Consider the following 18,746-nt stretch of genomic DNA (forward strand, 5'->3'; position numbering starts at 1 on the left):
TACAAAATAGAGTTTTGGTGTATGATATTTATAGTGGTAGTTACGCCACATTAGTTTCTTAACAAATGATATCTATATTAAAATTATAAAAATAAACAATATCCACTCATAAAAATTACTAAAAGTTAATAAGAAATTTAAATTTCACTTTCCTAAGTAATTTTTCTCAGAGTTGTGGCGTAACTACCACTATAAATATTGAATACCAATTCACTAGTATATAATGACACGTTAACTTGATATTTTGAGGTACCTTTTGATAGATGAAGGATGACATAGTCTAAAATTAATTCCCCATCAATTGGTGACCTGTGGACGTGATAAGAACCTGCCAATATTGATGGATGATCTACATTAAACAGTTGATTTGCTTAAAAATATACAGCTCAAAGAAAAAAGAAAGGAAAAAATCCGGTGAAGTAAATCAAATCATCCGGTCAATAAAAAATAAAAAAAATTAAGAAAAAAAATATATTACAGGGATTAAATATTCAGTTTTTTTCTCGTTTATGATTGTTTAAAAAAATATCCACTCAAAAAAGTTTTAAAAATCGATAGTTTTTACTTGGTGAGCTCAAAATTTAAGCTTAGTAAACTTATTTAGTACGTTCAGGAGACGCCTCTAACGGCGTAATACGATATTTTCGGACATGGGTTGCTATGCAATTCTCCATCCATTTGATATGCCGTTCCTTCCCTTAAAGTTTGTCCTAATATTTAAGAAACTTATCTTAGTTCAGCAAAAGTTAAATTCAAATTAATTTTTATCTCTTTTAGTTGCTAGTAGTCATTAGTTCTAGCTAATCCATAGTAGTCTAACTAATAATTAGTAATTTAAAACCTATAAGAATGTGGAAAGTTCGGAAATATATTTTCCGGATTCTTCTTTTCAACACTAGAGAAAGTGTTAAACAAGTGTTAAACATTAGACGAGGAAGTAAGAAAATTGTGTGATAGTATAAGTGAGCAAAATATACAATAAATCATTATTTAAAGGAAATATTTGAAACATTTCTTCGCGTGTAGATTTTAATTCCAATACAGCTCATAAATGCACATTTTGCCAAAACTATCCATTTTGATTGTCATACATAAACGATTTTCTTCCGTTTTATTCGATGAAAACGATTATTTTGATTACACAAATTATTTATATTGGATAAAGCAAATATCGTTTGCAAAACTAGCAGGAAGTAGTTCCGTAGTTGAATATGACAATGATCGTCCATGATATTATTACCTTTTAAAAAATCTTTAAATTTAAGCTGTTGTTCTTCGAAAATTCACAGATCGTCTAAACACTTTAAGAAGATTATCACAAACATCATACAAGTTAATGAACCGTAACCACGGAGTGTGCTGATGATATGTATTTATAGTAGGAAATAGTTTTTGTCGGTTATTTCTGCGTCTGTCCCCCATCATAATAATAGATTATTATTTGATTTTTCCTTTTGCAAATATTTGTCTTATTTAAATTTACACTTATTTCCAGATCATTATTTAGTTAAAAAGATATTTCCTTTTGAGGAAAAGAATGGAGAGTATTTTTTATCAGATTGTTATGAAAGATAACGATATTTTAGAATTTATCGAAATAAACAGATACTATTTTCAATTTTACCGTTGCTATGTAAATTGATGCTTTGCATTTTTTAATATTTAATGCAATCTGAAATTTTAATGCAATCATAGTTTTAGAAAGTTTGCAATTTTTGTATGGAATTTTTATTAGTTAAAAAAATTTAGTTGACTTTGTGTTCCATATTTCAATTTACACATTATTCAGTGTAACACTGCCTTCAGACTCTAATGGTTCTGTAACAAATTCATTTTTTATTCTGGCCTTCTCCCAAGAGTTTTTATGTTTTTTCAAAAATTCGAGATAATTTATTTTTTACTAAATTATTTTTATTTTTTCTTTAATATTTTATTAGTGGCGCAAGTATTCACTGTTAATAAACATAATAATTTTTTTTTATATTTTCAATTTCAAGTCAAAAGCAGCTTTTTATAATTTCCCGAAAAAAATTTAAGAGGTTTTTTAATTAATAAATTAAATAACTTGTATTCAGCAAATAGTTTCGTAAATACCGTTATAAGATTTCTTTTATTCTTGGAATCTGACAAAATATTGATTTTGTCAGTTTTTTGAAATTATGCATTGCGTTTTAAGAACTTTTCAATTTCTTCATAGATAACCTATGAATATTTAGGCTAGACCTTTTAGTGTTTTTCCACTTGCTTTCATTCTATTTAGCATTAATATACAAAATATTATTGAAAAACAGTGACTTAGGCTAATGGTTTAAAATAAAAATCTTAACTTATTTTCGCAAAAACTTATGCAGATATATGGGTGATTCTTTTTAAACAGGACAATTCGGACCAAAAAATTCTTCAAATTTAAAGTCTTCAAAATAATCTAAAATTTCTTTTTGTGTACTTCCTTAGTTACACTTATTAATATTTTACAGACAACAGTGTAGTTTATTGACATTTGCTCGAGAAAAAAAATAAAATAGAAATTCAACAAATCGAGAATGCTAGGAAAATGACATATTAGCTTAGAAGTTTAAAAAACAGTCATTTTAAGTTAATAGTAAGTAACTCAACTTAAGCCTTTATGTTAGATGGACCATAAATTGCTTATAAATTGCTTAAATTAATTCCTTTTATCCACTGTGGAAAGAAACAAAATTTTTTTTGTTGCTGATATGTACAGAATAAAATTGTGTATAATGATTAATCATTAAATAAATAAATAACTTTGATTACATCCAAGCATATTACAATCATACATAAACTTGTTATTAGGTTAATATTTGCTTTCCCTCCTTACAGTATTAGCAGCTAAAAAAATTTCTGGTAACACTTCAATGTCCTGGCATTCATAAGCCAGGAAAATGACAGTCAGGATAATGACAAATTCGCCATTATAAAGCATATAACTTTACTTTAATTTCATATTTTGGCGGAAGACGTTTATATTCTGCAGAAAACAACAGGATTTTTAAAATAACTCAGATAAATCTATGTAGTTTATGTTAATAATGATTTCAAGAAGCCAGGAAAATGACAACACAAAAACCTACTCACCTTGAAAAATTTTTTGAAATAGATTTTGAACCAGAAAATTGGTTCTTTATTCATGCAACAAGACATGTTCATATAGGAGGGTATCTAATCAATCTATTAACATAAGATATTGATTGCTGGCTCTATCTATTTTGGTTATAAACCACTAAATAAAAGTAGCCAGGAAAATGACAGATTTTCTTGGGACAAACAAATTATTGACAGAAAAAATTATTTTAAACGAAGTTTTTGTAAATAATACCCTCTGCGTATATTCTAGAAATGCTTACACCGGTTGAGATAAAAAAAAATTAGATATTGAAACATTTATGGGAAGTTTTGAAGCTAGTTATTATTGGAAACATTGTTGTGTATGTTATATAAGAATGTATTGGAAACATTCATGCCAGAAACATGAAATTTTGAAGTTCAAATAAATTTTTTAACTATACAAAGCAGTCAATGCTAGTGCAAAGTCATTTTGAAATGCTAACAGCAATGCTATTTATTAATTTTTTTAAGAAAAGCTCTTTTAGTATTATAGTATTAGATCTTGGAGCAAGGGACAGTGAATTGTTATATTTCGTGAGAATCACCCATATATATTTTAACAAAGCTATTACTATCAGCACTTCACCAGGATTATAAAATTTTCTCTATGAAAGCATAGCTGGCTTTCTCTATGAAAGCATAGCTGGCTTGGAAAGCAAGCTTTCTCAACCGTATCTTCAAAAGCAGTTCTGGAATCGAGGTTATTTGGCACACGATTACAAGTTAAAACAACGGAAATAGACTAAGTATAAACTTCAAAGTGCTCTCTGTTTACTTTATGAACTGAATTAAAGTTAACTATGAGTATTCGCCTTAGTACTTTTTCTTGTCTACACGAAACTTTAATTACGCTTGATTTCTTGTCGACGAAATATGTCGCTGATTATCTTTCATCACGTGAGACAATTTTTAGACAATCGTCCGTCTATCAGTTTTAAGACAGAAAATCACTTTTAAACAATAGAATGTTCAAGTTGGTGACAATTCTTACAGTAATTTCTCAACTATTTAACATCACAGTCAATAATAATAAAGAAAGTTCTTGTTCTTTTCGTGCTACTTAATATATAGAACAAACGTTTATTTCGTTTTGTAGAACATAAATGTGGTAACATTTCAAAATGGTGATTTTCAGGCTGAGTTATATGTTGGAATTTAAAAGTTCATGCTAAATTGCGCCATAAAATATTCAAATACAAAATTTATATATATATTTTCTATATACGTTATATTTTTTAATCTTTTTCTGGAAATTCAAAAAAATATTTTTACATGAATACATAAATCATATACATAAATAAAATCCTTAAATAATATACATAAATTTTATGCATGTAAAATAAGCATTTTTTATTCATGCACGATAAGTATTTTGGTTCGCCAAAACGCAAGAAAATTCAACTAGTTTTTAAAATTTTTCTTTATTTAAATTAATTATTTCTTATTTTATTTTATTTTTATGTGTTTAATAAAATAAATAAAGTAAATAACTAGGTTCAATATTTTCGGTGTCTTTTCGTTTGGCGACTTTTTGCTTAAGAAATACCGTAATTTTTATACTTATAAAAATGGGCTATTAAATTGTTATGGGCATTTAAATTGTTCATAATAATTAACATTTTTATGATTAACCCTTTGTGATCTTATTTTGATGATACTACAAGAAAAAACAGAGATACAACTTTGAAAGGTTAATAGTTGTAACTATAAGTAGAGTTATTAACCTTTTGTATATCTTCTTACATGTTTACTGTTGAAGTTTTAATTTTACATTTACAAGCTTGTATTTTTGAAAAAATTTTAAATTAATGTGTCAATATGTCAACGTTTATAACTTACATTTACAAATTTGTATTTATTAAAAATTTAAAAAACCAATAATTATTACAATAACGAATTTATATTTACAACTTTTCAATTTTATAAGTTAATTTTTTACAATGAATCATTAAGTTCGCATTTTTTCAATTAGGATTTCAAATTTATTTAATTTATGTGAAGTAACAACATTTATTGTTGCATACGCAAAGGAAGCGCATTTTGCACCACATTAATTTCAAAAACATGCTAGAATTTATATCTTTTTCATTTAAAAGTTTTGTTTTCTTTAATCACGTCACTCTTTGTAATAGAAAACTGTGTTTTACTATTTTATAGTTGGGATATTTATTGTGTAGAAGAACTTACCGACAACTCATTATTATCATGCTGTTTCGAAACACGATTTCAATGTTTTAAAATCTAAACAAAATTATAATCTATTTATTTACGAAATATATCAGGTTTTCCACATTCCGGTAATATTTGAGCTGAACGATTGCATTTCACAACTTACCATCATTCGAGGAAGTTATTTTAATTATCGAAAAATGCATAATACTTAATTACTATTCACAAAATATCTTTATATTTGTAGAAAATGTGGCATACAAAGGTTGCTATTTTTATTTCTGGCCTAATAATGAAAAAACAAACATGTCGGATCGAAATTGATTTTATTGTTTTTCAAAATATTCTCCATGATGATCAATACACTTTTGCATGCGTTTGAACCAATTTTCAAAGCACTTTTTCCAGTCCGATTGAGGTAACTCCAAAACATGCGTTTTGAATGCATCAACCGCTTCTGCGGGGGTCGAAAATCGTTGTCCACGTAATTTATTTTTGATGTGTGGGAATAAGAAGAAGTCACTGGGTGCCAAATTAAGGCTGTACGGTGGATGACCCATCAGTTCGATCTTACGCTCCGTCAGAAATGCCTTTGTTTGAGTCGATGTGTGAGAGCTCGCATTGTCATGATGAAGAATGTTCCGCCTGTTCTTCTGCTTTCTTCGAATTTCTCCGATGACTTCTGGCAAACAAATGGTCGTGTACCATTCAGAATTGACCGTCCTGCGTTGCTCAAACGCCACTGTTGCCACATGATCGTTAATGCCGAAGAAACAGAAAAAATCATCTCTTTCGATGTGCTTCTTCCTCGAACAACTTTTGTTGGTTTTGCCTCATCTTGGAAGACCCATACAGTTGATTGCTGTTTTGTTTCCGGCTCATATGCATAGATCCATGATTCGTCACCTGTGTAGATGTTATACACAGCCTTTGATGTACCTTGAACGTATTTTTCCAACATTTCCTTGCACCAATCGACACGAGCCTTTTTTTGAGCGTTTGTCAGATTATGCGGGATCCAACGCGAACAAATTTTTTTTACGCTCAAATGTTCATGCAATATTTTATTGATGCTAGTCATACTAATGTCCAAAGACGCCTCTATCTCACGGTATGTCACATGACGATCTTGCTTTATCAGTTCACGCACAGCATCGATCTTTTCTGGCACAACAACGGATTTTGGACGACCTGCACGGGATTCGTCCTGGATCGAACATCGACCACGATTAAATTCGTTATACCAATTTTTTACAGTGCTGTAGGATGGCGCTTTATCGCTGAATAAAGAATTAAGTTCATCGAAGCACTCTTGTCGTGACAATCCACGTCGAAAGTTATGAAAAATAATGGCACGAAAATGTTCGCGATTCAATTCCATTTTTTGAAAGAGAAGAGCTTTTCAATTTACTGTCCACAACACAAATGAAGCTATAATGGTGAATCGTCTGCTGAATTTATGTGTAAAAATATCAAACTTTCGATTAAAATCGTCTGCGGTCGCTTAGCAACACTTACTGTTGCCAAGGCCAGAAATATAAATAGCAACCCTCGTATTAATAAAAAAACATAATTACAAAATTCAGTTTAGATTAATTCATTCAAATATATTTTAGACTTTCCTGCTTGTTTGCTTGTTTCTTTTTATTAATTTGTTCTTTCTAAATAAATAATCTATAATCTTTCACTAAAATTATATCAAGATCTTTGCAAAAAATATATTATGCAATTATATTATATAATTATATTACATAATTATATTACTATATAATTATATTATACAATTAAATATATCTGTATTAAAAATTATATTATTATTATTACATTATTTCTTAAAGTATATAAAAACTTATATTTAAGTAAAATAATAATTACAATTTTGTGAGATACGGTAAATGTCTGGAAAGCAGAATAAGTAAAGTTCAATCTTTTAAAAGTATCTTAGATTCTTTTTATATTGCTGAAATTTCCAGCTTTTATTTATTTTTAAGTTATAGTGCAACCAATATATTTTTTTTTACCATCTTGAACTGGTAAAACAGCATATACAATCATGTACATTGGCAATAGTCAATAAAATTCTTCACTACATTTTATTAAGTAGCTCTGGTCCCTGTGAGAGGAGACATTTCCAATTGTAACCAATTTCCGATTAACTAGAGTGCTTAAATCTAATCTAGAGCCCTGAGCTTAACGACAATACAAATTTCAAAAATTTTCCATGTTTCAATTGAAGAATTTTTCGCTTATTGACTCATAAATTTCCAATTCACCTCAGTAAATTTGTCGTCTATAATAATTTCGAAGGCCAAGAATTTCCAAATTACTACAGAAACTCAGTGCTGGATCTTAATATGAGTTTCAATAGTTTCATTACCACAAAATATTCCCAACTTTTAATAATGGTCTAATAGAGTAATATTACAATATAATAGTAAAAATAATAATGGTCTAATAATTACTGTAATAATACCCATAATGATGCCAATAATAATGGCTCAATTACTACTAATAGTGGTCATACAGAATTTAAAAAAAAAAAAAAAAAAAAAAAAAAAAAAAAAAAAAAAAAAAANAAAAAAAAAAAAAAAAAAAAAAAAAAAAAAAAAAAAAAAAAAAAAAAAAAAAAAAAAAAACGTTTAACGAGCTTTTGGAATTTTTGACGCGCTATAATTCTATCTGGAGATGGGTGTCTCGTGTCAATAGAACTTACAATGGATTTTTTCATGGTGTAAGTGAAGTTTATCGTTAATGGAAATTTTGACCACATGCGGAGATAAATAAGCTAACAGACAAAAAACTAAAAAGAAGAAAATAATAAAATTAAATAAAGAGTGCATGCTTTTGATAGAGACTAAAGTCGGAAAAATAACTTTATTTTTGTCAGAATTGAAACAAAAAACGTAGAGTGTATCAATTTTGTCATAATAAAATGGTCAAAAAAACTTATTCCCTACTTACGCTTTTTGAAAATGATACACTCTACGTTTTTCGTTCCAGGCTTCTCAAATAAAATTAATTTTCCCCTTTAGTCTATTTGAAAAACTTTCATTTATTTATTTAATTATCTTAGTCAAAATTGAAAAAAAAAATCAGATATTGTAAACACAAAATTGAAACATAACAAAACAAAATACATAACAAACAAATAACATAACAAACAAATAACATAACAAACAAATAACATAACAAACAAATAACATAAGAAACAAAAATTACATCTAGATAAATATGCGTACAAATCAAGTTTCAATGAACTGTTAAATTAATAGTTAGCAGGAAAACTACGTCCATTACCTAATGCGAAAAAAACGAAGTATCATTTTTTTTTAAAAATTAGATTAAACGAATGTGTGCTTAAATAATTGAAGTTAATTAATTTTAATAAGGAAAGTAGTTATACAGCCTCCCCAAATGTATGCTAAAATTTAAAAAAAAAACAAAAAAACAATTAAGATCGATAAAGTGATAAGAGTTTTTTAAACTTTATTTACTTTCCGTCTTATGATTAATTATAAGGAGAGGAAAAACTATAAGGATAAATTTTATTAAACAAAACGGATTATAATTTGCGAGATGAATTGAGAAACATTCAGTTTTTTATGATTAAGAAGAAGATAGGATTGCATTTTCAATAACAATATTGAAATTCGGTGCAAAAGCTTGTGGAAATTATTATGATGGTTTTTCATTGAATCATTCGTCAATGAAAATGCGGGTTCAAAGTCTTTTTCAAACTTTATCTCGTTTTTAATAAAGTTCTAAAACACGTTAACTTTGTAAGGGAAGGTGTTTAGTCTTTCTACAGTATGCGATTTCGGATAAACAAATGCAAAGTAAATTGACTGCTCTATAACATTTAAAATCTACAGTTATTTACAAGTTAATATATAGTTAGAAGAATGATTGATTCCAGTTATTAAATTCATTATTTATGAGGGAAAATTTTTACATCCATTATTTCTTTTATATCCAATGTATAGAACGTCAGGAGTGTAATTAAAATTACGTTGTCCTAGCAACGCGCTGTTCGCAATATGTAAAAATGAAACTCTGATGTGTGTGATTTTACTGACCTTGTGCATTACAACTTTATCCGGTTCGAGAAATAAATTTAATTTCAGTTTTCGACTAATTTCAGAAAAAAGAAAACAAAATGGACTGTTACACTCCACCAGATGCTGAAATTCTTCAGCTATAATAGCACACGTATAGCCCCCTTGATTTTCCAAAATTTATTACAGCTCTACTTAGGATATAGGATAAAGATAGCTATTTTTCTAAATTAAATACGGAGAAAAAATATGGTCAAAACTACTAGAATATTATAAAATTTACTGTTTTTTTATAATCTTACCGTTTTTTTTGATATGATAAAATTTACCGCTCTGTTGAAATACCAAAAATAAACTCCGTAACTTTTACCGAAGATTTTTGGCAATGTCTTTATTTCATTAACAGATGAATTAACAATTAACTGGTGCAGTTTTGGCATACAACTTGTAGCTTCTGTGACCGATCTTTTTTTTCAGTGAATTTTTATTCTACCAATTTCCCTTCGCTGGACTCATGTTTGACGAACCCAACATGTGCATTAAAAATATCAATTTTTAATGTCATACGTGCAACGCATTCAAAGTTCCAATGTTGGGAACATCTCCAGTAGGAAGTGTCTCCAATTCTCTTCATTAAATTAAAAATTTCTTCTTCAAAAATTAAATCCCGCTTTCTTCTCTTTAAGGGTATTAAATAAAACGTCTCCACTAAGAAATCGAAGGACGATCGACAATAATGGATTGATAAAAGAATTATGTACGATATATTAAGACACATAATAATGTGAAATGCGTCTTTTGTAACTTACAAGCTACTTTTTTTTAGCGAATTCATATTCGATATCACTTTAAGAGCAATCTAGTTCTTATTTCATTTTTCAGTCTCGAATTTTGGAGCATGCGCAGCTAATTCTTGTGAAAGAGGGAAAGAAGATCTTTTTATTATGCCAAAGATCAAGCGTAAGCTAACTCTATAGTTCTTTCGATGTGAGGATACCTGCCCCAGGTGTGGGGGTAAACACCACAGGTGATATTTTCGATGAAACTACCCTGAAATCGAATGTGCAAAAAACTAACACTCACAGCAACAATAAGAATAATGGGATACCTACAAGTGACGTTGTGTGGGTATCTCGATCCTGATTGGTTGTTAAAACAGGCATTTGTTTACCATGGCGATAGTTCATTCCATTCTATTTTGAGTAAGCCAATCCTGTCAAGTATCAATTCTCTTGAAACATTCTATATTCTTGCACAATGATTCTTTCACAAAGATTTCAATTCTTTCTTTATGTATTTATTACTTAACACAAAGAAGGCATGAAGCCATGCAGAGCATAAACATACTAATTATGCATCGAAGTTGCCAGTACACAAAACAGAAATATATCAGACTTACAATAAAATACATAAACAAATAATAAATGTTAGTTAAGTAAAAGACGCAGACGAGAAAGAATTATATTTCAATAAATTCGATGTGCGATACGGAGCTGTGTTACCTTCACGTTAATTAACATTCTAAGTTTTGTGGAGAACCTTAATATACCATTTTGTTTATAAACGATCGGCTGGCACTGACATCGTAGTTCACATGTGAGGGTGTTTATGATCTTCTTCTTGAAGTTCGAGTATCTAATTGTAAGTAATATTTCCATTTAAAAATGCCATTTAACAAGCATTTGAAATTTTAACATTCATTTATTTTGATTTTAAAACAAATTTTAAATTAAAGTAAGGAATGAAAAAATTATGAATTAATTTTTAAAAAAAATCGTCTTAAGTTTCAGTTTAGTTCTTTCAAATCGTAACTATAAAACTTCATAATTATTTTTCAGTTAATTTAAGAATTGTGAAGCATGTTGATCTAGATTTATTCATCAGTATTTTAACTATCAATCATCACGTGTCTATTTATGAGAGCCACTTTATCAATTAAAGAGCATTCGTTTCTCATTTTCCTATCTTACTTTCACTTTCACTTTCAAATTGCGAAAACACCGCAGACTGCAGTGACCTTCAACGGAAAATGCCCGAATTATCCCATCTCCGTTCATCCTCTTCTTTGTAAACAGTCTCTTCTAATAATCGATGTTTTCTGCGCAATAACTCCTCAACAGCTGTAATATTTAGTAAGTAATCTTTTCTTTTACAGTACAATTATAATAGAGAATCATTTAAGACTTCTTGTATTTAATTTAATTTATATATTTTATATTACTTCTTATATTTTTGTATATTTTATTTATTTATTGAGACTTTGGGTATTTTATTTAAGTATTCACTATTTTTGTCTAAAGCATGACTGTCGCAGGGGTTCAATTTTTAGGGGGGTAGGGGCGGATCCAGACATTTTTCCTGGGGGGGAAGTCATAGACCCCGACCCCCCCNAAGCAGAACAACACACACACACAAATTAATTTTTTTATAAAAAAAAATTTTTTAAATATTTTTTTTCTAAAAAAAAAAAAATGGTGTTTTTAAAGCTAGTCTTCTCATTTATTTTTTTCATAATGAACAATAGAAGAATGCATAAATAATTCAAGTATTCAAAATCTTTAAATAATAAATGTAATGCGTTTTTTAGAAACTCCGGCAAATACAATCTTTGTTTAAACCTGTTGAAGCGCGCTTCAACATTATTAATGTTTACAATGAAACTATGACGAATTTCGCTTTAATCTTTTGGATTATGATTCTTGAAACAGTGAAGAACATAATTAGATGGAAAAAAAAATCGATTTTTCCGACCTACCTAGGCGTATATGTCCCCTTAAATAATTTTCAAAATATTTTATTTTTTTCGTAAACTATTAAAAAATTTATTATTTTCATTTTTTTCCAATTTTTTTTGGAGGGGGCATCACCCCTATGACACCCCCCCCACTGGATCCGCCACTGGAGGGGGGCGTAATTAAAATACGCAATCACAATAACTCTCTAAATTTCACTCACAAGAAAAAAATTCTTATGTCAGCTAATTATTTGAACAATGATTGATTTTTTTAATCTCTTTCTCGATTTTAACTTTGATAATATTTTTAAAAGTTTATTTATTCGTCTGAAATATTGAGGGGGACTTTTAGAGAGTTGTAACTCTTGACGGGAACGTATACCAACCCTCACCACCAATGGTCATAAAGCAATGTCGAGATGTGAACAAAAAACATACTTTCTCTGACTAAACATACCTTTTTTCGACGGATTTGAATTTTCTGTTCTCAAAATATTGGAGGTAACTGCGATCTGAGTAAAATGGTCGAAATAGTTCGGCCAGGAGAGCGGTCTGAAGTTTGGACCCCTTAATGCTAATTTAATTTTTCTTTTTTCTTTTTGCGTATTTGTATCTTGAGAACATTTTAAGAGTATTAAAACATTTTTGCACAAGGTTAAAAAATTTATTTATCTAAAAATAATTCCGTGCAGAAAATAGATTTTAAAAATTATTTATTATTTTATATAACAATAGTTTAAAAAATTGTAAGATATATATTTTGAATTGTATGATAACAAATCGTTGCATAATTTTAAAGAACGCAATTTTATATTGCAGAATGCATAATCTGAGCAAAATCAGTCGAATAGTCTTTGAGAAATCGTGCTGACATTTAATAGGAAATTAATTAAATTAAAAGAATGTAGTAAAATTGGCCTTCCAGGAATTCATTGTCTCTTGTTCCCCTGGGTCTTACTTCAATTGCCCGAACAACCTACCGCTTATATGGCAATAGTATAGAAAAAATAAGGCTGTATACTTCGATGAATACAATATCGATGTGAAAGTAGTATAATAAATATCGATGTGAAAGTATAATAAATATCGATGTGAAAGTATAATAAATATCGATGCGAAAGATGTTAACATAAATTCACTTATAATAAGGAGAGATTCCTTAAACAAATTTACATTAATTTCATTTTTTAAAAAAAACGCATGATATCCAAAAATTACATTAGCCCTATTTTAAATTATATATGAAATGAAAATTTGCTTCTAATAAAAACAGATGCCTTCAATTTATTAAATAGTGTGAGTTAATTAAAAAAAATGCGTTAATAATGAAGTAAAACACGAAAGTTTTTTTAATTAAGAAATGTTTCAGAAAGATTAACATTTTAATTGATTTCTCAATTTATAATTGTGGTATCGAATCCTCATATAACAAGGTGGAAGAATAATCATGAATTATTTTCTTTCCAATTTCTGTTTTTGTGTAAATTATTTTTGAAGTTATACTTCTTTTGCGACTTCCAACATGGTTGCGTTAAACGTTTAACGCTTCATTTTTATTGGCCGGGAAATCACGTGGTAGGATCCAGTTTTCCATCATTCATTTCCATATTGTTTTGGTTCTCACTAGCATAAAAATAATAAAAGTCATAAAAGTATTGTTTTTCTATAAATATTTTTTTAGTTTGTTTTGATACACATATAATTTAATAGGGTAGTATTTTTTATTTTCAAATTTAGTGGATAACAATTGTAAAAAATGAGTGAAAACAATCCCACGGACAATGCGACGGATTTAAGGTTATGTCAAGGTACGTCTCTTGTCAATATCAATTGATTGTTAGGTTTTCTCTTCTGAAATTTCTCCCAATACTTGATCCAGGAGTTCCCTTGTCTTCTGAATTGGGTTCAAAATTACAAGGCTACGGAGTTGAACATTAGTAGTCGTAAACCCAAAAATTGGGTCATCTGTTCAATGACGGTTATAAAATAAAATAAAATAGTTGATAAAAATAAAATCTAAGCGCACGTCATATTATGCAAAAATGCATGTGTTCACTCCTAGGGAATGATTTTTTAAATACCCCCCCAACCTGTCTATTATGTCGAGCGCTTATGGAATAAATTTTGCAAGCTTTTGTAATAATATGTAGAATTGGCTATTTCCTTTGTCATTTCAGGTGATTTTCGAAGTGTTTATGAAGCAACATCAAATTTTGAAAAAATAAATTCTCCCAGGAAAAATGAGAAATTGACTGATTGTGGCAATATCATAAAAAGGAAGACAGGATATAACTCTGATAAAGAAGACAGTCTTCTGAAAAGAAAAAGACGGAAAGTAAAATCTAGATTATTTAACAATTCTTACCAAACGGGTGCATAAGTTATTAAAACAAGTTGGTAATAAAGCATTTTAATTTTTTAAACCCTAAAATTTTCCTTTATAAAAATGGTATTTGCTGTAGGCTTAGCTGTTGTTACAGCAATTAATCCTGCTTCATCCGTGGTAACGGCACCATTACTAACTAAAATAGGTTCAGGAGCAGTCGGAGCTGCAGCTGGAACTGCTGTTGGAGTTGCAACTGGTACAGCTGCAGGCGCAGCTACTGCTGGAACAGCAACTGCTGGAGCTATCGCTATTAAAGCCACTGCAGGTGTAACTGGTGCTGCTTTAACAGGCGTTAATATAGCTATCGGTCCTCCTGGCTGGATTGTGTTAGGGAAATCTGATTATTCCTGGACATGTTGGAAAAAAATAATCCATGATGATAGTGATAGCGATGATGGAGTTCCGTTAGCCTACATATTTGATCACCATAATGTAAAGTCAGTGTCCAATCATGATGACCATTATAGCGTTGAAAATGTTTGGGGAGAAAAATTTAAGATTTATTTTGTAAAACTTCCAAATGGGAACATTGCTGCTCACGCCGAATAAATTTTTTTGGTTTTATATGGGCTTTTACAGTTATAATTGATAATTTTTCTTGATTAGTTGTAGCTATTAATTAGAGAATGTCTGTTCTCTAAATTGTTATGTATGGTATGTTCAAATGTTAATTTGAAGCAGAGTGATCCCAAATTAAGTGCCAAGCCCCCAAAACATGGGTTTAGGCTTCCCTAAAAATGACCCGTAAAGTTTATTCGGCAAAGAAAAACTACCATGCAGAACCCATGTAGAAACAACCCATGTAGAGTATTTCGAAATGTTGACTTTATTAAATGTATTTTCGTGCATAAAAATGTGGTTTTATATGTAATTTTGCTCTATTTAATCCCCTTCCATATGCTTTTCAAATTAATTTTTGAATAAAGTCATAATTAATTTTTTTATGACGTTGCATAATATAAATTCCTTTTAGTTTAATAAGATGATTTCATCACTGTTAGAGATATGCAATATAATAATATATGATAATGATATATAGAGCGAAAAAACTGAAACACCCTGAATAACTTTTTATCTAATGATCGGATCTTCACGTTTTAGAACCTTAGTCTTAAAGGCTCCAGGGAGTGAATTCAAATATGTTAATTAATTAGTGTAAACTATATTTTATTACAAAATTAGACCCAAAAATATTCTTTTGTGTCTGTCTTGTGAACTGCTTTTCTCTGAATTTATGTACCTTTTTTCTACAGATTTGAATTTGTGACTCCCAAAATATTGTATAGTTCATATAGTTTGGTCAGGAGAGTCCAGTAGGTCATTTTAAAGTAAGGATGCACAACTTGTAGTCCGCGGGCCACACGCAGCCCTGCAACTTTCGATGTGTTGCTCACGGTAGCAACCTGAATGCAATGAAAAAAATATTTGTTTTTGAAAAATTAAAAAAAAGTTCATAAATTTGAAATTGTGCATTTAAGTTTTTAATGTACCCAATCTCAACCAATGCAGTTTTTCGATCGCTTTTTTTCGATGGTAAACGCTACGGATTTACGCTAGTTTTGAAAATCTCAATATTTTTTTCAATTACGACATTATTATGATACAAGAATATTGAATTTTAGTTATCACGCTTGACTCTCTTCGTGTGTGACGATTTTGTCATAAATCCAATGACTTTTCAGTAGTTATTATTAGTAGTAGTTATTTTCAGTAGTTCAGTACCCATTTTTACGTAGTTTCTAAAATCGCGATTTTTTAAAATTTGTTTTAACGTCTAGAAAGTTTTGAAACACTTTATTTTCGCAAACTTCGTCGCAAACCTAAATGTCTTTTGATCCTTTTTCCGGTAGTTATTGCTACGCATTTTTGTGTGATTTTTAAAAATTTCGATATTTTTAGCTCGATATTATTATGAATCGCGAGTAACAAAACGCTAATTTAGATAGTCATTTTTGACGTGATTTATTTGTACCGATTTTATCGCACACCGAATTATTTATGAATCGTTAGTTAGGCAATTATTGCTACACATTTCTACAAGGTTTCGAAAGTCCCGATATTTTTTTATACGCTATTACGATACTTTAATTTCAAATAACGCATTTAAATACATAATTTTTTAAAGTGCTTTATTTATGCCGATTTCATCGCAAATATAAAGTGATTTTAATAATTTCTTCGGTAGTTATTACTGCACTTCTCCTCGCGATTTATAAAATCTTGATATTTTTATTACTACTGTTTCACGGCACGCAAGTTTTGAATCGCGCATTAAAATAATCACTTTTTACGTGCTCTGTGCCGATTTTAACATAGTATAGGATTTTCTTTTTGGTCGTTAATTCTACTTGCAATTTAAAAGTCACACATCGTAATTCGCATTCACGTGATCCAAAATGAAAAAGTAATCAGTTGTGCAATTTCTAATTTTAAACATTTAGAAGTACTTAATTTTATGCCAACATGTTACAAGATTAACTGATAGAAAGAATTTAGTGCCTAGAACAATGATGTTTATATGACAATTACTACCTAGAATTTCAGTCAACATGTTTGTCGAAATACTTTGGCATGCTGCCTGTCGTTGGTCACTCTGCTGGTCATGCGGCCCTTCACTCAACATTGTTGTGAACCCAAATTTTAGGTATTCTCAAATACGTGACTTCTATACTGAGACCTTATGCATTATATTTTGTATGTTATGATTCTGTAAACTGTGACTTTATATGTTGCCATTTGTTTTGCTATATTGTGATTTTATATAATGGTATGTGTCTTGCTATACTGTGAATTTATAAATTGTACTTTGTATGCAACATATTTATAACAGTGCTATTGGTGAAACTTTATCAATTTTGGCTTCTTTGTTAAGATAGAGTGTTATGAAATTCAAAACATATTCAAATATTTAAAAAAATATTCGAATCTGTTATATTCGAAATACGTAACTTTGATAATAATACTACTTCGCTTTCATAAGGATATTACTTTACTTTTTCATATTGATATTGTTATTGATGTTGTGATTTGATACAATAAATTTAGAAATATTCTGATTTGGCAGCATATTTTTTGTTTGTGTTACTTCGGATAGAGTTGAATTAACTATGGTCACATTGTATAAATTTAATTAAAGTTCAAGAAGTATTAAAATATTGAATAGAAAATTTTAAATTGCATGACACATTATTATCTCATATTTTCAGAGGTAAGCAACTCATTTTTAGCAACTCAGAAATCTTTGTGATACATTTCAGTGTTTTTGATAAACATTTCGCAGGTAAGCCCATGTGTAATTTTTGTTGTTGACGAAACTCAAATATTTGACGCATTTGTTTTCTTAATCATCTGTCATGATCGGGAATTTGAAAGTTCTCGAACCTTCTTTTTCTTTTCTTTTTTTTAAAAATCTAATTTTTATACTACTTGCGCTGTATGACTCCTTCGACATAGTACAGGAGTTAGTGTTCTCACTTTTCTAATCAATGACCCGGGTTCAATTTCAGGTGATGAGTGAGTACTTGTATTCCTTTTATTTTATGTCATATTTCCTACTCAATTTTATGATTGAAATGTGGCTCACAGCACATCATCCAACCTTGACTGAGTCACTCTGTCCCGGTTTTAGGATTCCATCTTTTAATGAATAAGCGAGAAATGCCACATAATTTGCTCCTGGTCAGACCACATGGGCAGTGGATGAGCTGGCATCCCTCCCTCCTAACTCCCACTCCCCCCAAAAAAGAAGGATATTTTCAGTTACGGCAGATTTAACTTGCCCCTTGCTGCATATATGTTTTGTCAACTGTTGGGATCGAGCTCACGACTCTTAGCTCGCCACCAGTGGCATGAGTGGATGGATGCCCGGTGGCTGAGTGGTAGCGCTTCGTACTCCTGTGCCACAGGTCCTAGGTTCGATCCTCGAGCAGGGCAAAGTAGACTCAGCCTTTCATCCCTTCTGTGGGTCGATAAATGAGTTCCAAGCATGCTTGGGATCTAAACACTGGGGGTTTCGAGTTCGGCTGACCACCTAATCGGAACATCTGTTCCGGCAGCCCAGAGCCCAAGGTCAAGAAAACTGAGATGGGCACAGTAGGCCTTGGCCCTCAATGGGCTGTCGGGCCACTGAGTTTAGAGTTTAATGGCCTGAGTGACGCCTTTACCGACTGCACCACTGGAGCGATACTAAGCTGAATACTTCTGACGAAATTATATCTTCAACAAGTGAGAATTAGCAATGATAACAATTTCAGGAAATTTTCTCTCTGCGTAT

The 18,746-nt window shown here is 30.0% G+C and overlaps 1 protein-coding gene across 1 annotated transcript; it reads left to right on the top strand.

The window, feature by feature from the left end:
- Positions 1 to 11,350: 11,350 nt before the first annotated feature.
- On the top strand, positions 11,351 to 17,529 carry LOC107455991 (uncharacterized). The gene is made up of 2 exons (XM_043040173.2): positions 11,351 to 11,485; positions 14,265 to 17,529. Exon 2 carries the CDS (start codon positions 14,534 to 14,536, stop codon positions 15,020 to 15,022), a length of 489 nt encoding a protein of 162 aa, XP_042896107.1. The 5' UTR covers positions 11,351 to 11,485; positions 14,265 to 14,533; the 3' UTR covers positions 15,023 to 17,529.
- The last annotated feature ends 1,217 nt before the right edge of the window (positions 17,530 to 18,746 follow it).

Source organism: Parasteatoda tepidariorum, chromosome 4 (genome assembly GCF_043381705.1).
Source record: "Parasteatoda tepidariorum isolate YZ-2023 chromosome 4, CAS_Ptep_4.0, whole genome shotgun sequence".
NCBI lineage: Eukaryota > Metazoa > Arthropoda > Arachnida > Araneae > Theridiidae > Parasteatoda > Parasteatoda tepidariorum.